This window comes from Oryx dammah, unplaced genomic scaffold (assembly GCF_014754425.2).
Source record: "Oryx dammah isolate SB20612 unplaced genomic scaffold, SCBI_Odam_1.1 HiC_scaffold_22, whole genome shotgun sequence".
Lineage (NCBI taxonomy): Eukaryota > Metazoa > Chordata > Mammalia > Artiodactyla > Bovidae > Oryx > Oryx dammah.
Window position 1 is genome coordinate 38,445,936 of NW_024070206.1, and position 26,501 is coordinate 38,472,436.

At 38.4% G+C, this 26,501-nt stretch overlaps 1 protein-coding gene across 3 annotated transcripts in view; it reads right to left on the reverse strand.

Annotated features, from left to right (window-relative positions):
- NOL4 (nucleolar protein 4) overlaps positions 1–26,501 on the reverse strand; it is a 467,787-nt gene that overhangs the window by 95,212 nt on the left and 346,074 nt on the right. For all 3 annotated transcript variants that reach the window (XM_040264815.1, XM_040264814.1, XM_040264816.1), the window contains one exon: positions 24,900–25,013. In XM_040264815.1, coding sequence (XP_040120749.1) covers positions 24,900–25,013 — 114 coding nt within the window. The remainder of the gene's footprint in view (positions 1–24,899; positions 25,014–26,501) is intronic.

Consider the following 26,501-nt stretch of genomic DNA (forward strand, 5'->3'; position numbering starts at 1 on the left):
CAAGGAATGATGCTAATTTTAAAAAATGAAAGAAATATTATATTATCGGGTAATATTGATTGGGCATTTACTATATGCCAGGAACTGTGCACATGGACTGTGATATCTTAATTCACTCGTCGCAGTGAATTTGATAAGATTAAACCTCATTTTATAGATTGAAAAGACAGAGGCACAGAGGGTGCCTAGGGATTTGTCCAAGTTCACACAGTGGTAAGTACAGAACTGAGATATAAACATGGGAACGTAGGAATACTGTAGTTTAGAGGCTAAACTAGCATTCAGGCCTGAACCAGTCAAGGCTTGCTAGGAGATCAGCTATGAACCTTCATAAGAGGAACAACATCCAGGTAGGAAAAAACAGGTTGACGGAAGATCTCAACACTTTAGTTAGAGGAACTGAAGGTATTTAACTAGAGAAGACAAAAAGTAATATATGATTTCAATAACACAAACACACATGTGTTTGCTCGTAAGAATTATCATTTTCAGACCTAACTCTGTCAGACACTGCTAGGAACTTTTTATGGGTGTCTAGAAAAGGTAGAGGGAAACTGGTAGCCCAAATAGCTCTTACTCACTCAGTGTTCCACAATATGTTAATTTTGTTAGGCATTTAAGGCACAAAAGGTAGACGAGAAAGATGGCTATATCATTTTAATAATGTATGTCAGTCACTCAGTCGTGTCAGACTCTTTGAGACTCCATGGACTGCAGCCCACCATGTTCCTCTGTCCCTGGGATGCTCCAGGCAAGAATATTGGAGTGGGTGGCCATTCCCATCTCCAGGGGATCTTCCTTACCCAATGATCAAATCCTGGCAAATTCTTTATACTATCTGAGCCAATAGGGAAGCCCTGATGCTTATTTATCTTAATGGGAAAGACTGTGACAATAGAATTGAGAAATTTTCAAATAAAAATATTCCATTTTTAATCTGTTTACCTGATGAATACTTACTTACTATAATGGCTGTTAAATATTAACTTTTTTTGGCATGCCTAGTACTAAATGTATCTATTTTGGGGTATATTTTCCAATGTTTAATAGGCAAAAATTCAAACTTAATTTTCATCTTTTAAATTTTGCCAACTGCCCTAAACTATAGCTTCAGGTACAAACATCATTCAATTATTAAGGAAGAGGTGTTTATGCAAGTTGAAAAATAATAGAACTGCATAGAATATTTCTCCATGAATTCAGCCTTATCTTCACTTCAGAACTTCTCTTTGATGGGATTTGCTCAGTTTGTTTTAACCAAGTACTATGCAGGAGGCTGGATAAGCAGTTTTATTTAATTTCAGTACAAAATCAGCAAGGTGATGAAGGGCATTTAATTTCCAGGACCCTAAACTATACAAATGAACTATGATTTTCTTTACTCTTCCCTTGCTTTTCCTGGGCTTTTGCAAAGGGAACGATGGGACACAGTCCTGTGTGTAAACCAGTTAACAGCATATAAGAACATTCTAGCACCTGTCCAGCAGCTGCATCCAGAGCTGCAGTAAAATGCTGGGTCCTGCCCTCCCATCCTTTTAGTCCTGGTGGTTTGGGTGGACAAAGAGATACAGTTCTGTCTGCCTGCTGAGTCCATCTAAGTAAGGCTGCATTAATCTTTCCAAGGGGCTTCCCTGGTGGCTCAGGCGGTAAAGCATCTGCCTGCAATGCAGGAGACTTCTCAGCACTGTCCAGTAAAATGCTCTGTAGTTAGGGTGTTTAGTAACACCACCACTAAAGAAAAAAAAAGCAAAAAACAATGTGATCATCTTCAATTCTATAGAAAGCTAATTTAAAAATGAGGACTTCGTTCTAAGATGTGTGCCTATTTGGGGTTGCTTATTGAAGAATGCCTTTTCCTTAATGGGCTCACTTACTCTTTTTACTACTTCAAAGTGTTTTATGACCTGTGGGCTTTCAGGATCCGTAATTCAGGCATCCTTCATTTTAAGTGACTTTTACAAATTTATTTATTTTTGTTTGCTTTATAAATGTCTTGTAATTCTAGTATAGAGACTCTGGTCCTGGCCCCATTTTTAAACTAAGCATATCTTTGCTCTAACTAAACATAAATAATGTGTTTACCTACTTGGAGACCCAGAGGCTTATCTTCCCTGTGAACTTGGCAGGAGTTTAAAGCCAAAACTGAGAGACTCATGACCGGGGGTAAAAAACAAAAAAAAAAAAGGTCCAATTATTTCCCATTCACCTGATGTGAAGAGCCAACTCATTGGAAAAGACCCTGATGCTAGGAAAGATTGAGGGCAGGAGGAGAAGGGGATGACAGAGGATGAGATGGTTGGATGACATCACTGACTCAATGAACATGAGTGTGAGCAAACTCTGGGAGATAGTGAAGGACAGGGAGGCCTGGCATGCTGCAGTCCATGGGGTTGCAAAGAGTCAGACACGAGGGAGCAATTGAACAACATGTTTTGTGCCAAGCTAGGCCGCTGATTTCAAGTAATTCATGGAAGTCACACAGAAAGTTAGGTTTTTGAGAAGGAAATAAACCTTAATTCAGTAGCTGGTTAAGGGCAAAATTTTTAATTCAGCTTGTTGTTTTCAGCTTGAGTTTGATTTATATTTGTATATTCTGACTGATGTATATTCATATACTCAAATTCTGACTGATAACACATATTGCTTCAAAAATAGCAAGTGTCCTCTCAAGGGTGAAACCACATATTAGTTCAAGCTAAAATATAAAGAGTAAAATTTAAATACCTTTCTTATTCCTGTTTCCTGTGCTTTAAATGTAAGTTTCTATACTGCCACAGAAAAATGTGGAGGAGGTAGTATGTTTGCATTCAGGTAAGTTGGAATAGATAAAACATACAACGACTACAGTATGTCACCTACATACAAACCTTATATTGCAAACTTTCAAAGATGCGAACGCGTTCCTCTATGCCAGGTGTTGGACTGTACTGCACTTTTTAAGGTACTGTACTGTAAGATTAAAAATGTTTCCTTTATTTTTTATGTTTGTTTTTATGTATTATTTGTGTGAAAAGTATTATAAACCTATTATAGTACAGTACTATATAGATGGCCAACTGTGTCATTTGAGTACCTAGGCTAAATTTGTTGGACTAATGAATAAATTAGGCTAGTGAATGCATTCTCTGCATGGAAATTGTTCGTATGTAGGTGGCTTACTTTATCTTATTCCTCATCCTAAATTGGCACCCCACTCCAGTACTCTTGCCTGGAAAATTCCATGGACAGCGGAGCCTGCTAGGCTGCAGTCCATGGGGTCGCTAAGAGTCAGACAGGGCTGAGCGACTTCACTCTCACTTTTCACTTTCATGCATTAGAGAAGGAAATAGAAACCCACTCCAGTGTTCTTGCCTGGAGAATCCCAGGGATGGGGGAGCCTGGTGGGCTGCTGTCTATGGGGTCACACAGAGTCAGACACGACTGAAGCGACTTAGCAGCAGCATCTTAAATATTTTTCTCAAAGGATTAGTAAAGCTTTAATTTTTAAGGCAAAAATATTGGCACATATGTTTTGATAATAAAAGACTTGGCTTATACTAGGTAAATCAAAAGTTTTGATATACTACAAGGCATCAAACTCAACTGCCTCTAGAGACCAGGCAAAGTACACATGTGAGTGAAGAGGTTTGTCTATGGGGCAATTGGAAGATATGTAGGCAGGGGAAAATTCCAGAGTACACGTTCCCTTGAAAAGCATTCAGATGCAAACATTTTACAACAATGTTCAGGCCAAATAACACACATTTGCATTCTCCCAGCTTTCCAATGTACTTTTGAAATATACTGGTTTATGTACTGAGAAAGAATGATTCATTTTTATTTATCTTCAAAATACAAGGGCAGTGCTTTTCAGACTTGTTGAAGCAAGTCACATGTCACAATACAGGGGAATCGAATTATTCCTGGAAATACTCATAAGACCTACTGCGTGTGATTCATCTTTGCCTTGGACCCTGGCTACAGCTATAGCCCAGCTCCGGGTTCCTAATCTGTGTCTCGTGAAAGAGGCTCCTGAGTTACTCGATACAAAAGCATCTACTATATTGACTTCATATCTAAGATTAAAGAATGTGGGGTCCTGTTAGGTTACAAAGACCAAGACACAGGCCCTTTCTTCCTCCTGACTGGGTTGCTCAGGAAGGGATTAGGGGAAGGAATTTGCAGGCAAGCATCCCTGATGTTAGGGCTTCCCTGATGGCCCAGCGGTAAAGAATACATCTGCCAATGCAGGAGATGCGGGTTTGATGCCTGAGTTGGGAAGATTCCCTGGGGAAGAAAATGGTCAACCCGCTCCATTATTCTTGCCTGAGAAATCCCATGAAGAGAGGAGCATCATGGGTTACCAAAAAAAAAAAAAAAGAGTCGCAAAAACAGTTGCAAAAGAGTTGGACATGACTTAGTGACTAAACAACAACAAACGCTGATGTTTATCCCCTCAGCCTTGCTCAGGGTGCATCTGGGCTGGGCTGTTTAATGTGCTTGCCTTCAGTGTAAAGACATTTTTCAGAATCTGCCTTCAGTGGGTACCTCCATAATTAATGTCTCTGTCTGATTTTATACAGTGATTTCATATTCAAAGAAAAGCAATACATTAAATCAAGTCTTTCCTGGTGGCCCAGAGGGTAAAGAATCTGCCTGCAATGCAGGAGACCAGGGTTTGATCCCTGGGTCAGGAAGATCCCCTGGAGAAGGGAATAGCAACCCACTCCAGTATTCTTTCCTGGAGAATCCAATGGACAGAGGATCCTGGCGAGCTGTAGTCCATAGGGTCACAAAGAGTCAGACACAACTGAGTGACTTTCACTTTCAAACAAGGAAACAAAAGAGGGCAATTTTAGTTTGATTTTAGAGAGGTCAATTTTAATTTTATTTTAGAAAGGAATACACACATTTAAAGCTTGGTCAGCACTGCAGAGCTAATGAATGACCAGTACTTTACAAGAAGCAGCTCATTAATAAATGGTTTCCTCATCATTAAGAAGTACTTCTTGGTGTCTAATTTCAGATGGCCTCAATCAGGGCATATATACATAGAGTTCATATGCATGAATCACTGAGTTCCATAAGAATTTTTTCTCTAAAGCAGAAAAAATATTTAAAATCTATATAATATTCCTATTTTATATGTAATATTTTTAGCAAAAATAAAATGTTAAGATGTTTTAATAAAGAACAGATTTTGTGACTATGCGGGTGTGGAGATGTGTAAAGCACTTACTTGACAGTAACAATATAATGGAGTATATATATTTGGCACATCCATGAAAGCAAAGTATATATCAATAGTCAATAGGGCTAATATATACCTTCTTTTTTAAAAATTATATTTCCATTATTTGTATTCTCTGTACCTATCACTGTTTTCAGATGATAACATTTCTTCACATTTTGCTATGAAATTTCATTTTGTATATGAGGTTTTCTATACTATGTACAAGAGAGAAAGAGAAAGATTATACATAACTGTCTCCTGATGATAAAACTCATGTAATTTTTCTAAAGCAAATAAATGAATACAGATATTTTCTCTACCTCAAATCTTTAAAAATAAAACTCAGATAGTTTCTAAAAGTTTTCTATTTGATAGCATTTGAAATAGTTATATATTTTGCATTTATAGATACACATTATATTCTATGTCTTCATTGAGTCTGTTCTCACGCCTTGAAATCTAATAGACTTTACTCTGCTGAGTTTCAGATTTGCTTGGGACCTATGACCCATTTTCTCCTTCCCACTTCTCCCTTTTGGAATGGGAATATCTATCCTGTGCCTCTCTCGTCACTGTATTTTGGGAGCATATGACCTGTTTTCTAGGTTTCACAGGTCCACACATGGATAGAAATTTTGCTCCAGAATGATCCATACTTGATTTAGATGATTTATAAGATTTGAGATTTTAAGTTAATTATATTTAGATGAGATTTTAGAGTTGATGCTGGAATGAATTAAGACTTCTGATGAAGTGGAGAATGTGAATATATTTTGCAAGTGAGAAAGACATGAATTTGGCAAGGAAGGCAGAGGGCAGACTTTACAAGTTGAGTTGTGGCATCAAAAAACACACTGAAGTTCTAACCCCTAATACCCACAAATGTGACCTTACTTAGAAATAGGGTCTTTGGAGATGTAATCTAGTTAAAGATGAGACCATAGGGAATTAGGGTGGGCCCTATTCCAAAACAATTGATACCCTTATAAGAATGGAAGTGATGTAGATATAGACGGAATATGGCCATGTGACAGTGGAGGCGGTGATGGCTGCTAGAAGGAAAGGATGCCTCAGGCTACCAGAAGCTGGAAGAGGCGAGGCAGGATCCTCCCCAAGAGGCTTAGGACAGAGCACGGCCCTTCCAATGCCTTAATTTGGCCTTCTAGCCTCTAGAGTTGTGAGATAAAACACTTCTGTTGTTTTAAGCCACTGAGCTCTCTGTGAGTCCTTTGGATGGCAAAGAGATCAAACTAGTCAATCCTAAAGGAAATCAACCCTGAATATTCATTGGAAGGACTGATACTAAAGCTGAAGCTTCAATACTTTGGCTACCTGATGTGAACAGACAACTCATTGGAAAAGACCCTGATGCTGAGGAAGATTGAGGGGAGGAGGAGAAGTGGGCAGCGAAGGATGAGATGGTTGGATGGCATCATTGACTCCAGGAGATAGTGAAGGGCAGGGAAGCCTGGCATGCTGCAGTCCATGGGGTCACAAAGAGTCAGACACAACTGAGCGACTAAACAACAACAAGAACAAGTCACTAAGTTTGTGGTACTTTGTCATGGAATCCCTAGGAAACTAATACAACCCACTAGAGCAAACATTGTTTTCCTTTGACCTTTCAGCATTCACCTTCTCCCTTCCTTCTTTTAGTAAAGTATATCTGATTTTCCTCTTCCACTCTTATGCCATGTACTATATATAGATGACCATATCCATGAATCCTAAATTGAGCTTGCAACCTAGTATGTTCTCTTGACCTCAGCAGTTGCTTCCAGGTTGAATGTGTAGCTCAATCATAGTCGGTGAAGACAATGGAAAGCTGGAGCTGCTGCAGCCACATTGCTACTGTGTGGGAGAAACTGTCTGAGAACAGAAGCAATAAAGGTGAAGTAGAGTTGAGATCTCTGAGAGAGATCCTGTTTATCTATAAGACAATCAACCTCATATAGAACTGGCCTAATGCTAGAATTTTTAGTTACCTAACCAAGCTTATAAATCCCCTTTTGTTTGAATCATTTTTGACTAACTTCGGTAACACTTCCCAGTGAGAGAGTTCTATGTGTTCCAAAGCTTGGCACTGCTTTCCTTCAATTACTTTCAGGGGTCATCAAACGCCAGATCACACTCTCCTGGATCACTTCTAAACTTAAAAAAGATTTTGGCCTGGTGTTTCACTGCTTAAGGTCTTCTCTGTAACTCAAATGATAAAGAATCTGCCTGCAATACAGGAGACTCAGGTTCCATCTCTGGGTGGGGAAGATCCTCTGGAGAAGGGAATGGTAATCCACTCCAGTATTTTTGCCTGGAGAATCCCATGGACAGAGGAGCCTGGCGGGCTACAGTCTGTGGGACTGCAAGAGTTAGACACGACTGAGCAACTAACACTAACTTCACTGCTTAGTTAATGAATGAAATGATTTGGAAATTCCTAATTCAAGTTATTTCTGAGAAGAAAAGCCAGTCAGGTTTCCTTATTTCTAAACATGTACTCATTGGACACTTTCCTGTTTAACCCTAATTCTGGTGGATGCAGATCACAATACAGAGATAGTCAGACAACTCTATCTCAATGGCTTGAGACAGCAGACAAATGCTCCTTTATGTATTCTTAGGGAATAATACAGAAGAGCATCTCCCTTAACATATAATATATGGATTTAGATTAGATTGGACGTACCCTCAATTTTTGTGTCATTTATGTGAACAGCCTTTATGTTTTTAAACACATTCTTAAAAATAAGTTCATTATAATACACTAAACTTTGATATTTACATATTCTCATGTTCAAACAAATTGTGTTTCCAGTCTTTCTGGGAAACTCCCCTAATTTCCAACCTGAGTCATAACAAAGACAAAATTCAATTTAACTTGATATCTTATATTTAGGCTATCATGTATTCAGATTACTGTATATGCATACTTTTACAATTTCTGAAATGCTGGTTTGAAATTGCTATAACTCAATATATCACATTAATTTTCCATAAACTTTCATCAAAAATATATTATTAGTCAGATTATATTTCTACTTTTCTTTTGTCAGTAGCATTCTATTTTCATCAGTTCAAAAGAAATGAATTAAAAATTCAGTTTTAAACTTCTCCTAAAGTTGGAAATACATATTGATTGAGGGCAAGAACTAACACACCCTACTGCACGTGGGTATACTAATTTTTATGAGCCTTTCCTGATGCTTATTCCATAATTCCATAAGGTCGTGATTTAGAATGTACAGGATCTCTGCTGATCATACAGAACATTAAGATTTTTATTCTTTTTTTTAAGGCAGAAGATCATATATTTTTTTGAACATTGGAACAGAAGTCATATTTTTTGTTAAAAAATTATGCAGTTAGTTTGTGTTTAGCAACTATGCATTAATAATTATAACTGCTTATAAAATATGACTATATAATGATATGTAATTTAATGTTGCTATTAAGATGGCAGTTTTGGGACAACTTGTCCACATTAAAACCAAATTTAGCCTATGAAACTAAAAGCAATATTTTAAAAACTCAAATGAGTACTCCAGTACTGTCCTCAAAGTCTTTCTTAACATATTAACAAATACCTTTTCCTTCATGTGGACATAATGTATTTACCTATACACACATCTTTTTATAGATAACTTTAAATAGCTATCTTTTGCATATCAGACACAGATCTAGAGGTGACTGCATACATTCGGGAATAAGCAAAGAGTAAATAAGGACAAAACTTATTTGATGAGAATAGACGCAGCATACATAGCCTAAAAAAAAAAAAATCCAGTTTACAGCATCTAAACCTTTCTTTTGTTCACAACACTGTTTAAAATAACTTCTCCCTGAGGAACAATACCCTGGATACATCACTGCAGATCCTGCAAAGGCATGTAGTTTACCTTTAAACATGGACTTCTGAAATGAGTACTTAAAATCAGGTAAGTGCTGAGCAAAGGATGGTGATGGCCACCATTAGGGAACAATTAATATACATGCATGCATATTAATGCTCAAATGTGCTGCATTTAGGGCGGAACTTCCTCCAAGCCTGCAGCAGCAACTGTATCATGCTGCTCTATTCAGCCTGCTGCTATGACAACTACCCAAGGGCAAATGTCAGGTCAACTCCCAGTGTCTCTGTGTGTATAACTGCTTTGTCAGGAACCTAATAGCTGCCTTCTTTTCCTCACTGAACAGTGGAAAGCAACAGTGCTCAAAGAACTGAGACGTCCTCTCCCCAGCCTCCCCATTTGGTCTTAAAACTGTATTTATCAAGCTGTCAGGCAACATTTTAAATTACAGTATTAATTCCAATGATGCCTGCTCTGTTTGGCCACATATTACCATTCTCAGGCTTGAACATTTCCTGTTGTGTTGGCAGGCATCTCATTAAAAGGCTTTTTCCTTCCCTAAAACTGAACGTTCTGCTATGCTACATCAAGCCACGAGCGGATGTTTTATTTACTGCTTATCCTTTTCCCAGGATATGACTAGGTATCTTTGGGGCTCAGAATGATGAAAGCCAAAACTACTTTAATCCCACAGAGTGATGAAATATTATAAAGCTGATATTCCAAAAGACACCTGCAGGCCATTACAATGTTACCTGGGAATATAATCAAGTCCTAAAATATGCTGTGCTGATAGTCCTTGCTACCCAGAGAACCAGGAAGGGGATTTAGCTTTGTGGGCTGAGAGCTGATCCAGGAGCTGCTTCTAAAGCAGATGCACCTTGAGACTGCTGCTGCTGCTGCTAAGTCGCTTCAGTCGTGTCCGACTCTGTGCGATCCCATAGACGGCAGCCCTCCAGGCTCCCCCGTCCCTGGGATTCTCCAGGCAAGAACACTGGAGTGGGTTGCCAGTTCCTTCTCCAATGCATGAAAGTAAAAAGTGAAAGTGAAGTTGCTCAGTAAACACAGGAGTGGAACTGGAGTTAGACTGCCTGGGCAAAGACGGAGTGGTGGAAAGAGGGTGTGCTTGGAGCGCTAAAGGTGCTGCTCCACATTCACACATTTCTAAAGCCCCTAAATGTCCTTTCTGTAGAAACAAAACAGGAGCAACAAGGAGGCACTGCATTTCCTCTTCCTGTGATTTTTAGTCATGAATAAGAACAGTAAGGATGTAGACTTTACATAGTAAGTAAATAGTAAGGATGGCCTTAAGATTTGGAATTTATGAAGCATCCTGATTTTTCATTGCTCAGAACATTACTCTGAAATCAAAAGAAAGCTAAATTCTTCATACTGTACTAGTCTTTTCCTTCTTTTTAAAGAAAACTCTGTTTCTAGTGAAATATGAAAAAAAAAAATCACTGAAGAAAGGGAGGTGGGAGGGCATAAGGAAGGAAGGAAAATCTAAACTAAAAATGAATGTTTCCAGGCCCTTTTCTTTTATAGTAAGTAACTGAACTAAGTGGCCTGTGAGTTTCTCAGAAGCTCTAATGATTTTTGAGTCCCATATTTCCTATAGTAAAAATGATAATTTACAAATTTGAAAAAGAAGCTATTTTTTTGAAACATTATGTATATATTAGTAATCCCCAAGTATAGCAACTTTGTGTGTCCGTCCACATACATGGTTAAAACAGGCCACTGCATCAGTGTCTACAGAATGTATTTTCCAAAGGCCCGAATCAAGGTTACATGCTTCCTCTAAGTTTCTCAGGTCCCCTACCTGAAAGCAAGCATGTAGCAAAAATAACCAAGAAGGTTATTGGCACATAGTAGAAAGCTTTACTTTAACTGCTGCTTATTGATGGGGTTCATGATGCCTTTGGGATTCAGATAGACTTATACATCTACGTACTTTGTAACTTAAGTTCATAATTACACATTTGACCTCTTTTTGTATTGATACTTTTGCTGTCTGATCTCTTTTTTAGAACTCAGAACCTTGACTTCCATTAAACCTCACATTTACATAGTGGATTTGGAATAGGAGGCTAGTCTCAAACCTCAAGGATGAAAACAGCAAAGGTTTCTGCCAGATGCCGGAGGACCCTGAGGGCCCTTATATATCAAGTCCAGAATGCACTATTATGTTTTCTTAAATAACAGAACTAGCACCAAAACCAAGAAGAAATAACATGGAATATTACCAGAGAAGTGATTTAGTGAGAAGTTTGATCTTGATGCAGGAATCTCACTGGACTTTCAACTTAATTCTTTCATTAGAAATGCTACTTTGATCTTGCTTGTGTTCAAGGCAAAATGTTAAAGGAAGCTTAAAAACAAATGTGACCGGATTTTTGATCTACATAAGTATCATTTTCTTCTTGATTAATAAGTGCAGGTAAGAACTCATAGAAAATAGCTTTGCATAAACCCCTAAAAGAGTCACAGGTAGTTTTCCTTATATTCTTTTGTTGTTGTTCAGTAGCTAAGTCATGTCCAATTCTTTGTGACTGTAGCATGCCAGGCTCCTCTGTCCTTCACTATCTCCTGGAGTTTGCTCAAATTCATATCCATTGAGTCAGGGATGCTATCTAATCATCTCCTCCTCTGCTGCCCCCTTCTCCTTTTGCCTTCAATCTTTCCCAGCATCAGGATCTTTAACAGGGTATAAATTATACATATTCTTTTAACCAGGTATAAATAAGGGCAAATACAGACTGCTCTGTAGACACTGAGAAGCCATTGGATTGTTAAAGAAAAAAAAATTGTATTTCTGGACAAGGCAAAGAACACTGACAGCACAGGAAAGATGGGGCGTTCTTCCTGAGGATGAGAGATTTTTATAAGATCCATTTTTATATGAGAGATTTTTATAAGATCCATTTCAGCAAAGTTAATAGGTAAAGATCAATTTTGCTACCAAGGTTCTCAGGCAGTCAGGACTGCCTTCACTATTATAAGAAAGAGGCAAATTACCAAAAAAGCGAGTTGACCTGCCGCAGGGAGTTTTCTCTAGGGCAGACTGCACGAGATCACCTATTTCATCACCTGCTCCACGGTACCCATGTCAGTAGCTGAAGCTCTGATGTCAGCACTACCCAATCCTTAGTAAATATTCATAACTAAGTCTGCCTTTAAAAGTTTTGATCCAAAGATTTTAAGGCATGAAATAAAGATGCACTGAGAGTCTAGGAATATTTCCACTACAAATGAAAGTAAAGTCATATGTAATAAAGGCTAATCCACAGCTATCTAGAATTCCCAGCTCTGCAGAAGCCCTGCAGAGTGCTAGTGACTAAAGTGCTAGTAACTGAGGGGACAATATATATTTCTTGAGGCCACTGGGCTCATGGTATTTACCAACTGAGTCATGCCAGACATCATACTTCTCTTTAGGAAGCACAGCCCAATGTGTCAAGCTATTACATTGTCTAATTTCATAATAAATTTGTGACTATGGCTAAATCTCCCTAATACACATAACATTATTGTTTCAGAGTAACTAATGGGTTTTAAAGTGGTTAAAGAGAAAAGACAAGACAAGGAATGAACAAATTATGAGAAATAAATTACAAAAATGAATATATTTGGCATAAACTAAGTATGTCAGACTCTTCATTTATCTGCTAAGCCTAAAATAACCGGTTTTAAAAGAAATGATATTAACAAAAATGCAGTCTTTGCAGAGAACCCAGTAAACCATATGTTCCCCTGACTTTGGCACTGAAAAGTGTATCAACATATTATGATGAATTTCTCTCTCTGAATTCAAACCACCTACTCATATCCTGATATTTATCTACTTGAAATTAATAACATCCTAAGCCAAAGATGTACCTAAAAAAAAATCATTTCTATACAAATGTGGGAGAATACTCAACGAAGCCAGAAAACCAAACAGTAAAACAGACTGAGTAATAGGAAGACAGGAAAACAAAATCAGAAATCCAGCATCCACCAACCCCCACCCCCCTCCACAAACTCCACTGATATCACCCAAAAGCTTCCCAGATTCAGATTCCCCATCTGTATAAAAGGGAAACCGTTTGATCAGTAGTCTTCTTAGTTCTTCTGAGAGACCCAAAGCATCATGCACTGTGTATCATAACTCAGATATACACTGATATATGATTATACAAGGAAAATACATACACTAAGAAAAAATTTTTTACAGAAGTAACCTTACTCTCAATTTAAGAAAAAAATAGATGAAAAGGCATTGAGGAAAATCATAATGTTAGTTTTTTGAGACATCATAAAAAAGATGAAAATTTTTACAATAGAAAGAATAATAATCTATGTGTATAGTTACACATGTTGAAGCTATAGGAAAACATTTACCTCTGATTTCTCATTAGCTGAGCTAACATTGCAGCCTGGAAGAGTAGGTATTCCCAAATCACTCATTTGTAACTTTGAAACACCCTAGAGCAGATTAGTCTTCATAATTACTTTCTGGTATTAGTTCAAATTTAAATATTTTCACATTTAAATAGTTAATCTGAAATGTAGGTGGTAGAGAAAGGAATTATTGCTGAATTGGGGCCTCATCTTTGCCCCGGTACAGATACATTTCATTGTCCCTAGGGTTCCAAAGCTTCCCCCAAATCGGACATTCCACTCTCCTTCCACTCATCTTGGCATGTATTTAAAATCCAAATAACTTAATAGAGGGCTTCCCAGGAGCTCAGCAGTAGAGAATCCACCTGCCAGTGCAGGAGATGCAGGTTTGATCCCTGTATCAAGAAGATCCCCCTGGACAAAAAAACAGGCAACTCACTCTAGTGCAGCCTGGGAAATGCTATGGACCGAGGAGCCAGGAGGGTTGCAGTGCACTGGGTCACAAAGAGACGCACGTGAGTCAGCAACTAAACAACAACTTAAGAGAGCATTTAAAATGTCCACAATCTAACCTTCAATCTAACACTTTCTCCTTTTATGTCTTCCCAAGAATCTCAAGTTTCCCTCACAGGAGATCACTGTTTTTAATACTCAGGAAATGTTCATATTCCATGTTTCTGGAGCATCATTGCTTAGCTTTCTTTGTCTCTCAATATCTCTTTCATTTCTCAAGCGCTGGCTCAAATATTGCCTCCTCTAGGAAGCCCTCCTGGCAGAATTAGGAGCACTCTCCTCTTGCTTTTACAACAATCTAATCACACCCTTATAATTTCATTTACCATACTGATTTCACTTGTCTTTAATAGAATGTGAGTTTTTAGAGGAAAAATGTTATACTTCATCAAGCTGCGAAGAGAGAATAAAAATACCAGTTCAGTAGCAAATGATATAAGTAAACCTATTACCTGGTAAAACCTCAATAAAGGTTCCCCATCCTTGTTGTGTAACCTCTGTACCAAGCAAAACGTCTTCTATATAAGGAATAGTTGTGAAATAAACTACTTCAGGGCTACATAGCACTAATTTTCTCCTATTAATCACATTCTTTGCAGATAAAAGTACATGAAATATTTAAGGAATGACCTAGAGCAATTAAAAAACCTTGGGAAAAGAAGAATTTAAAACTTCTACCATTTAGTTATCCTATAAAACTCAAGTTGGAAATAAAACACATTTGAAGTCCATCTACATTATTAATCTAATGCTGGAAGAGTACGGATTTGTAAAGCAGTTATCTTGGTATTTTCTATACCAACAGAAGACAGGTCAAATACTCTTCCCTCCAGAGCAAATAAAAATTTTAGTAAAACTATTTTAACCTTGTTTCTCAAATGATGTATACAAAGAACTCAAATTTTAAATGAGAATAGTAAATATTCATTATAATTATAAGTGATATTTTATATATCTGTGCATGCTAAGCTGCTTCAGTTGTGTCTGACTCTTTGTGACTCTATGGACTGAAGCCTGCCAGGCTCCTCTGTCCATGGGATTCTTCAGGCAAGAATATTGGGGTGGGTTACCACTCCTTTCTCCAGGGGATCTTACCGACCCAGGGATCAAACTCAGATCTCCTGCACTGCAGGTGGCTTCTTTACTGTCTTGAACCAGTAGGGAAGTGAACATTGTGGTGGTTTAGTTGCTAAGTCGTGTCCAACTCTTGCGATCCCATGGACAGTAGCCTACCAGGCTCCTCTATCCACAGGACTCCCCAGGCAAGAATACTGGAGTGGGTTGCCATTTCCTTCTCCAGGGGATCTTCCTGACCCAGGGATTGAACCTGGGTCTCCTGCACTGCAGACACATTCTTTACCAACTCACCTACAAGGGAAGCCCAGTCAACATTTAAATTTGGTATATATATTTACTTTTCCTTAGTTTTTACGTTTATAAAATTTCTATGTTTACAAAAGTATAAAAATGGAAATGTATAATATTTTAATTGTTTTAAAATGTGATTATAATCATTCCCAGAGTCTGTTCTGGTATAATAGAGGTATGATGGTTGGTTTGCGGTAGTGAGAATGTCTCCAAGTCCTCTGGATGGGTTTACTAATTTGTCCACCATGACAAATTCATGTGCTCATGAATTTAAGGTTCATTGTCTATCCACTTGTGTTAGCTATTTCCCACAGAGCAAAGACCTCCTTTGCTTTGCAATGATGATTTACTAAACCCTGCCAGGCATTTTAGAGACCATGTGAGTAGAGTGAGCAGATGCTTCAGGATACACCTAGTCACACCTTGCAGTGGTGACTGTGCAAAGAGCATATTTATGCATGGTTGAAACTGATGAAAACATGCATACTTGAAGATTATTGAGCCTTGTCTTTTTGTGGCATTCTATTTGTAGCAAACTGTTGGATGTCGTGGTTTCCCTATTATAAATGTTAAACATGGTAATTTAATTGGTGGTGACTTCCAAATTAGAAAAGGATGTAACTGCAATCTCAGGAGATAGTTGAACATAGTTGAGTGATGAATACAAAATGGAATTACAGTTTAAGAATACAACTGAAATTAGAAATCATATGTGGCTTAGCTTTTTGACTAGGGGCATAATTGCTATGGCCATTGACAATTACTTCCTTCTTGCAAAGAAATAAAATTAAACTAAAGGGTCTGGTTAAGTTATTTTTATCTTAAAGCATGCAATTTTTACTTTCAGACTTGGGTGAATTTTAAAACCAAAAAGTAGACAGAAGGTAGAAAAAGATGGAGGGAGAATTTATTTGATACAATGAATGCAAATCTATGGAAAATTGTGGGGTTTGAACCTCAAGGCCAGTCTCTTCAAAATGGGAGTAACTGAGTTACGAGTTTGTTATCAAAGAATAGATCTGAGAATTTATTATTCTCATTCCTGTATTCAAATCCTAGACTAGTCTATGCATAGCAGTACTTCTCAAAGAGTATTACCACCACTAGGGGACATATGGAAAACACATAGGTGATACAGGAAGTGGGCGGACAAGCTTACGGCAAGTTCTGACAAGCTCTCAGCAGTCTCAAATGACTGAGAACTGTCTCTGTTCCCACACGAGTTTTAAAAAGTCCTGCTGTTTGCAGGTGAGACCTGAATAGGATTTACTGAGCCTAAAGTTTAATTTCATTTTAGGTATACAAATGTTTTGGGGCATGCTTTAAAATACACCTTGAATTGTTTCAGGAATACACTACCACGTAAATCAAAGGAGTATTGTGCTATAGTTTGTTTGGAACTTTACCAATAGTTTTAAAATGTTTGGAAAGTTCACGTCATAAAGTGCTCTGAGTATCCACAACACATGTGTATCAAAGGACAAGTGTAGCTGCTTTTTCCTCACTGATTTGAGGGACAGGTAGAAGCAGCTGATGACTTCATTGCATCTTCTTGTGTGTGACTCTTTGCAACCCCATGGATGATGGCCCTCCAGGCTCCTCTGTCCATGGGATTCTCTCGGCAAGAATACTGCCATGGGTAGCCATTCTCTTCACTAGGGTATCTTCTCTGACCCAGGGTCTCATGCATTGCTGGTAGAGTCTTTAGCGTATGAGCCAGCTGGAAACCTCATTGTATCTTCTAGTGACGTGGAATCCCACCATGTTTCCACACCAAAGTACATGTTGTTAGATTATATACATATGTGTGTGTGTGTGTTAAGTTGCTTTAGTCCTGTTTGACTCTTTGCAAGCCTATGGACTGTGGCCTGCCAGGCTCCTTAGACCACGGGATTCTCCAGGCAAGAATACTGGAATGGATTGCCATGCCCTCCTCCAAGATCTTCCTGACCCAGGGATGGAACCCACATCTCTTACGTCTCCTTCATTGTCAGGCCAGTTCTTTACCACTAGTGCTCCCTGTGAAGCCTGTTAGATTAATTACTAGTTAAATAAATAACGCATTTACACACTAAGATCAAGATGTTTTACACATATATTTAAATCGTGAGCATAGATAGTTTCAGTTCAGTTCAGTCGCTCGGTTGTGTCCAACTCTTTGTGACCCCATGGACTGCAGCACACCAGGCCTCCCTGTCCATCACCAACTCCTAGACTTTACCCAAATTCATGTCCATTGAGTCGGTGATGCCATCCACCATCTCATCCTCTTTTGTCCCCTTCTCCTCCTGCCCTCAATCTTTCCCTGCATCAGCGTTTTTTCAAAGGAGTCAGTTCTTCACATCAGGTAGTTTATATTAACTATAAGTTACATTTCAGGATCTAAAAGTGGGGCATGTCAAGGCATTAATTGTAAAAATGACATGCTATGTTTGAAAGGTTTAGGAATCATTGATTAAGAATCAAAGATTCCCAGGGACTTTCCTGGTGATCCAGTGGATAAGACCCCATGCTCTCAATGCAGGGGGCCTGGGTTCAATCCCTGATCAGCAAACTAGATTCCACATGCCACAACTAAAGATCCTGCATGTAGCAATGAAGATCAAAGGCCCCTCATGCCACAGCTAAGACCTGGCACGGCCAAGTAAGTTAAAAAAGAATCAAAGATTCCTAGATTGTTAGAAGTTAAAACAAGCTTTTAATGAGCATATGTTTATAAAACAAGCAAAAATGCTTATTTTTATAAGAATAAGGTAGAAATTAAGGGCATGGACCATATGTTTATGAAGAGTTTTAAAAACCTTGCTAGTTTTTAATCCAATTATCATAATTTATCCTGAAGAAATAATTGGCAAGACATCCTTTTCACAGGAAAATTATGGTAGAAATAATAAAGTCAATACTTAATAATTCAGGAAACACTAAATGATGGAGTATTAAGTCGCTTTTAAAAAATAATCCATAAATTTACATTTGTTGTTCACTCACTCAGTCGTGTCTGATTCTTTGCGATCCCATGGACTGCAGCACACCAGGCTTCCCTGTCCTTCACCATCTCCCAGAACTTGCTCAAACTCACATCCATTGAATCAGTGATGCCATCCAGCTATCTTGTACTCTGTTATCCCCTTTTCCTCCTGCCTTAAAACTTTCCCAGCATCAGGGTCTTTTCTAATGAGTCGGCTCTTCACATCAGATGGCCAAAGTATTGTAGCTTCAGCTTCAGCATCAGTAATTCCAATGAACATTCAGGATTGATTTCCTTTAGGATTGATTGGTTTGATCTCCTTGCAGTCCTAGGGACTCTCAAGAGTCTTCTCTAAGACCACATTTCAAAAGCATCGATTCTTCGGCACTCAGTCTTATGGTCCAACTCTCACATCCATACATGACTACTGGGAAAACCATAAGTTTGACTAGATGGACCTCTGTTGGCAAAGTAACGTCTCTGCTTTTTAATATGCTGTCTAGGTTTGTCAAAGCTTTTCTTTCGAGGAGCAAGTATCTTTTAATTTCATGGTTGCAGTCATAGCGATACAGTAAATATTCATAACATTAAGCTAAGTGGAAGGATACAGTGTGATACTATTTTGCTTTTTAAAGCAGGGAGCTTTGCATAAAAAGAGTAGTAGAAAGAATCATACTCTAAAACTGAAAAGTGGAACTACTAGTAAATTGTATTTCTTCTCTACACATTTCTCTATTACCTAAATTATCAAAAAATAAGCCTACAGGTCTGAAAAGTTTTTTTTTTAATGTTCCTACTATACACATGATTTTTTAAAAGGTTTTTGGATATGGACCATTCTAAAAGTATTTCTTGAATCTGTTACAAAACTGCTTCTGTTTTATGTTTTGTTTTTTTTAGTCTCCAGGGATGTGGGATCTTAGCTCACTGACCAGGGATCAAACCCACATCCCTTGCATTGGAAGGCGAAGTCTTAACCACTGGACCTCCAGGGAAGTCCTTTAGCGTAATTTTAGAAAGCACAAAGATTGGATTCAAGTGGGGATCTATCCTGAGCAGCTCTGACCTAAGAATACTAAGCCCCAGTGTCTCCCCTTCATGAAAAGTCATGACAGTTACATAAAATGGGCTTACAACCCTCCTTCCACAGTGCTGCACCCATACATGTTCCTGCTGTTTCTGTTCTTAATATTATTACTAGAGAGGAAAATAAGACCTACTACAGTTAGATGTCTTAGGAAGCATATTTTATCTCGGTTATTTAAAATCACATTGTGTTACAGAGGAAATATAATATATTCAAGTAACTATTATACTGTAGGTGGTACTTTGTCTTACATAGTATATATTCTCCTTTGGATGAAAGGGCCATGCTAAAACATGTTAGAACACTCAAAGATACAGTTTTCTTTCTCCAAAATGCTGTACGTGCTAAAGATAAATGCTAGAAGTTGACTAAAAGCTGAGGATGACAGAGTAGGGGTAGGAGAATGTGGGCTGGAAGCTTGAAACCACAGAAACAGGTTTCAAGCTCTATCTTAGCTACTATCACAATGCTTACATTTAAGCATAAAAGTCTATTGAACAATATGACTTTCAATTATGCATTTGTAGAATTTTGTAAATGTTATCAAAAGGACATGCAGAAGGAAATATGAAGGAGACCTGCCTGTCTCAGAAACTCTTGAATCTGTTGTTTCAGATATTCCCCAAATACATTCATAGCAAAAAGAAACATTGCCACCATGCCTATGCGGCTGAATCTTTTACCTTGAGGGCTACAGTTACCTACATTTCTTTTAATAACATGCCCACTCATTGGTACCCTAACAAAGGAAAAATCATGAAGATGTACAAGTCACATTCACCAGCACTACAGAGAACAGAGCAGCAGGAACTACAGGCTTACTAAATATTTTTAGGTCTTCAGCCAATGGTTTCCTGCTGGTTTACTAACAAGGACTTTCTTTTTTATAATACCGGACTCAGAAATACATCAGTTTTCAGTATTTTTTTCCCCTGCTCTCTCACCTTTTATGTCACAAGCAGCTAACATGTCATTTTCCCTTTTCCCCTAGAGTGTTCTTTCCAATAAAGTCAAAGGTGTCACATCACAGTCTACCATTGATTTCTTATCTGTCCCAGTCACCACAAAAACTGTCACCCAATACTCATGCTGCATTGCCCTTCATGAGGCTAGATCTTCCAAGGAGGCCCTTGACCATTGGTTTTCTGTATTCTTTCTATAAAACTACAGTTTAACTGAAAGAACAAATTGGGAGAAGAAACAAGGGGACCCTCACACAGTAACCTGAGATTTCAATAAGCCTAGGAATAACATATATGTCATCCTTCAAATGGAGAAGGCAATGGCACGCCACTCCAGTACTCTTGCCTGGAAAATCCCATGGATGGAGGAGCCTGGTGGGCTGCAGACCATGGGGATGCTAAGAGTTGGACATGACTGAGCGACTTCACTTTCACTTCTCACTTTCATGCATTGGAGAAGGAAATGGCAACCCACTCCAGTGTTCTTGCCTGGAGAATCCCCGGGACGGGGGTGCCTGGTGGGCTGCCGTCTATGGGGTCGCACAGGGTCGGACACGACTGAAGCGACTTAGCTGCAGCAGCATCCTTCAAAAAGAGTAAAATACACACAGACAGGAGATAAATGACCAACAAGTGGCTGGTTCTAATCTCTCTCACTTTATGCCTCTGTCTCTCTGGTGAGATGAAGTGTAACCGAAAATATTGAGATGGATTTGTTTTTAAGGAAATGGTAGTGAAATAACGGGCTTCCCAGGTGGCGCTAGCGGTAAAGAACCCACCTGCCAATGCAGGAGATGTAAGAGATGCAGGTTTGATCCCTGGGTCAGGAAGATCCCCTGGAGGAGGGCATGGTAACCCACTCCAGTGTTATTACCTGGACAGAGGAGCCTGGTCCATAAGGTTGCAATGAGTCAGACATGACAGAAGCGACTTAGCGCACACACACACAGTCAAATAATACATAAATAACACAGAAAAGAGACAATCTTTTAATTTGAGCTATGGCATAGAATTAAACAGGTGAAGTCTGACTCTGCCCATCTTTTTGAATTGCCGAGGTGAGGAAGGATTTCCTAGGTAACCTAGAAATTCCAGATTTTCATGTTAAAAGAAAATAAATGCTGACCATATTCTGTAATACACTGAGGACTGACCTTAGCCCTGTGCTATCTGACTGCTGACGAGGCAGCAGGCTCCTGCCCTTGCCACTGGCTTGCTTCAGGCTTGAGGCTCCCCCTGCACACACACACTAGATCCTGGGGCAAGGTGGGCATATGAAATAAGGCATTTAACACATCCATAGTACCTTTCATGTTCATAGCTCAAAGAGCTTTATAAAGGCCAATTAATTTATCAAGTTTCATAAACTCTGAAGGACACATATAATTACAACTCTATACGTGGCTAACCAGAGGCAACAGGTAGTCATGTGTGTGGATGAACAGGATTTAGATTTTAATTGTCTCTTGTTTGAACTTTCAAGCACCTACAGAAAGCCAGGGGCACAATGAAGAATTTCTGAGTCACTGGCATATTCTAAGAATTGTGAGTTGGGTTAAGAACATGCCTAAAAAAGTATGATATCATTGTCAACACCCAAAAGAACTCTGGTTGTCTCTACTTGGGCAAAGACTGCTTAGATCCAATTAGGAGACCACCCCCCCCCCACATCTCCATGCTTTGATAAAAGTACAGAATCCATTTTGTTGAAGCTTTAGTGCTGCATGCTAAGTGAAATCTACTTAATTCATAGTAAGGAGAAATAGTATTATATGTGTACCCTTTGTTTTGCAGATTAGGCCAATAGGGGTTAAGTGATTTGGCCAAATATTGGTGGATGATCAGGCTTTGGGATATTGTAAAAGGAGATCATCAGTTCAGTTCAGTTCTGTCACTCAGTCGTGTCTGACTCTTTGCGACCCCCTGAATTGCAGCACGCCAGGCCTCCCTGTCCATCGCCAGCTCCCGGAGTTCACTCAAACTCATGTGCATCGAGTCAGTGATGTCATCCAGCCATCTCATCCTCAGTCATCCCCTTCTCCTGCCATCAATCTTTCCCAGCATCAGGGTCTTTTCCAATGAGTCAACTCTTCGCATCAGGTGGCCAGAGTATTGGAGTTAAAGCCTCAGCATCAGTCCTGCCAATGAACACCCAGGACTGATCTGCTTTAGCATAGACTGGTTGGATCTCCTTGCAGTCCAAGGGACTCGCAAGAGTCTTCTCCAACACCACACTTCAAAAGCATCAATTCTTCGGTGCTCAGCTTTCTTCATAGTCCAACTCTCACATCCATCCATGACCACAGGAAAAACCATAGCCTTGACTAGACGGAACTTTGTTGGCAAAGTAATGTCTCTGCTTTTCAATATGCTGTCTATGTTGGTCATAACTTTCCTTCCAAGGAGTAAGCGTCTTTTAATTTCATGACTGCAATCACCATCTGCAGTGATTTTGGAGCCCAGAAAAATAAAGTCAGCCACTGTTTCCACTGTTTCCCACGAAGTGATGGGACCAGATGCCATGATCTTAGTTTCAAGATCATAGGCAGTACATAATGTGAATCAGTCATCTAATTTTTATAACGACTGCATATATGATTGATACTCCATATAGGATTCAGGGAGGGCTTCCCAGGTGACACAGTGGTAAAGAATCTGCCTGACAATGTAAGAGACAAGAAACATAGTCTCCATCCCTGGATCAGGACGATCCCCTGGAAGAGGAAACCCATTCCAGTATTCTGCCTGGGAAGAGTTCATGGGCATAGAAGATTGTCCCTGAGGTCAGGAAGAGTCAGACATGACCGAACATGTGCGCGCACACACACCTTTCAGGCAGAGTCTATAGAGTACAGACTGGGTGAGGCACGTGCAAACTGATAACAAGGAGAGTCCTTTCCTCTCTCAGCATCCCAACATGCTGCCACTCTGATTTCTAGAAAAATCTTTACTCAAATGGACTTAGTCTGACTTCAAAAAACTCCTATATCTGAGATAGTACTATTAATGCTTCTTTATAATTTTACTGATACCGATGCAATGACAGAAAAGCTAGAACATCAATTAAAATAACCTTTCCTAGGCTGAAATTTTTGATGCTTACCATGTGCCAGGAAATTGCTAAGTACCTAACATAAATCTAACATTAAGGGTTCTCACACACCCCTATTAAGAATAGTACTTTACTATTATTTTACATATGAGCAAACTGAAACACAGAAAATGGGAATAATTTGATGAAGATCATTCAGTGAATAAGGGTACAGTAAGAGTCAAAATCAGTTGTATTTAACTCCAGACTACAATCTTAATCACTATGCTAAACTGGATATTGTATACTGGGCTTTAATTTATTTTAAGCAAGATAAATTTTAGAGATATAATCATGACAAAATCTCTACTGAGGACATGTATATGTGAATAAATGTGTTTGGCAAAGAATGAATAGTAAATTCCAAATCAGCATTTATATATGTATTTTATCATATGAGGCTAATACCCCATTTTAAATTTAACTAAAGCCTTCATCTTTTGCATTGCTTAAAAGTACTGGTACAAGCCATATTAAGTATAAACACATAAAATTAAATAATATCATTCTAAAACATTTTAAAATATTAAGTCAGGAATGGAAAAAAATTTTTTTTTTCTATTTTCTTTGAAACTCATTGGCTCACAGGCAAAACAAATTTCTCAAACATTTTTGAGAAATATGAAGCTCCCAGATCATGTGTTGTAAAAATAATTTAAAAGTTGGAATATAGAATATTTTATACATAGCACTTAAAATTATATATTATTATTTAGTTTTTATTATTGATGATTAACAAAGAGGGCTAGGGAGAAAAAGGAAACAGAGAAAGAAAGACATTCCAGACATGAGAAGGGGAGACAGATGTAGATAAAGCAAGGGAAAAACTGAGCAAAACATCAATGAACAATGCACAAAAAATACACATCTATCCTACAGGAATATACAGCCTTAGAAAAAAGATATAGATAGATGGTACTTAATGGTTATACAGTAAATGATTTGTTAATGAGAATGTAAGCGCAGGATGTAGTTTTTCTACATTTTATACCCCATTTTATGACTTTCTAGTCTTCAAGATTATATTGTGTTTTCTGCATTCCCAGCATAACCTGTTGAAATTTGGCAGTGGACCAGAGGAAATTAAAGAGATGCTCACTTCCATATAAAAAGAGCACAATCAGGTCACTATCATAAAAGATCAGGTAAATTAACGAAATTATTGTAAATGATCAGTTAGAGCCTCTCATTTAAATAAGTCACTAGACTTCAAATTGGATACTAAAAAGAATCATAGCTCATTAATTTTACAACTGTCCATTTTTCATCAGAGAAAAATTTTGCCGTTGCCTCTCCACTGGTCTCACGGACATGTGTTTTCAAGTTTCAACGCACATCACACAGACAGAAAAACAATCTCTCTGTGGACTTCACATCCATTCCAGAGATTTTGCTCTTCCTCATAAATCAGATTAACTTAACCATATTTGCAACAGCGGATAGTCGCCAGACCGCAAGGCTCCTCAGTACCTGTTGTCTATCCAGGCGCATCCTCTTGGCAGCATTTCTACTCTCACTCTCACAGGCTGAGGCCAAGATACTCTCAGCAACTGCTGAAGTAAGGTGGGAAGGAATAGGTCGAGACTAAAAGAAAAGAGAGAAAAGGACATGAAAAAATTATTAACAGTATCATTAAGAGACCAACACGACACTCAGAAGATATCATAGGACGTGCAAGAGTATCAATTTATTCCAACTGAACTGATTTTGATAGAAAAAGGAAATGGAAATTTCAAAGATGAATAATGAGAGCTAGTCAGAGGTTAACGTTAGAGATACTACAGATCCATCATTCATTCCCACAGCTCCTTTGTCACCAGTGTTTAATCTGGGCCATTACGTTTGAACAGGCAGTGGCAAAATTCCTGACTGGGTTTTGTAAGGAAAACAAGTCCTTTATTTCTCTTATAACCTACGACAACGCACGACACAACAAAACAAGTAACAGGGCTGAAATAGTTGGAAAAACTGACAGACACTCTGACCATGTCAAACCATCTTAACATGAAATATTATGACTATTTACAGGCTAAGTTGTGGCACAACTGATAGAAATAAAATCCTTAAAAAAAAACTTACTTTAGCTTAAAAACAAAATGAAAATTTGGGCCTACAAAATTTTTCTATAACAAAAATTCAGTGTTCTAGACCTGAGATGAGTATGTGCCTACATGTTTTATTTGTAAAATATGTGTTAATATCAATAATGTAATGGGTCCATATTGGAAATCCATCTTCTATGTAGCTCACATAGAAATTCATTAAACCCCTGACTAAGTTCCTAATTAGGTACAAACTGTTTGTGATTTTCTATATCATTCATGATAATCTGAAAAGTTTTCCATTTTCCCCATAATTACATGCAAAATTATCTAACTGAAAGATGAAGTACTTAATGACACTGAACATCTTTTTAAAAAGTAAGACAAGCAAATGGTAGATAAGAAGATATTAATGCATAAAAATTAAATCAGGTGAGACAGCAAAATATGAAATTACAAAAAAAAGAGTCTTTTAGGAAACTAGCATATGTAACGGCATGCTATCTCAGGTTGTCAAAGCCTCCATCCAAATTACATGTGGATACCACACATATTTACTAGAAGCCACCAAACTCATAATGATCTTTTAAGTATTTTTGTAAATGAGCGTGAGCATGCCTTTATTGGGCTTGATTCATTTTTCTAACTCTGGCATGTCTCATGTGCTTTAGCAAACTGAACCGTCGCACTTCTATCTCAAACAATATTCTACAACAGCTAAATACAGACCCACGGTGGGTCTTTAATGGATACTTCTCAGTAGCATTCAGTGCAGAAAGAGACCAGGCTTTGACCTTGCTTGAACTAGGAAGAAATTTCTGCTGCTACCTCAGCCAACTCCCCCAGGTTTCCACCTCCAAAGTGGCCTCTGCAGGCAAAAGGTAGGGAAGGTATGGGGTACAGTCTCCACTTGCTAACGCTGTAAGATGTTGGAAACACTGGCTGGACAACTCTGATCGTAAAGCATTAGGATCCTCGGGATGTGATTTTTCCAACAGAAAGAAAAGAAAGAGGCACCACAGGTAGCAGG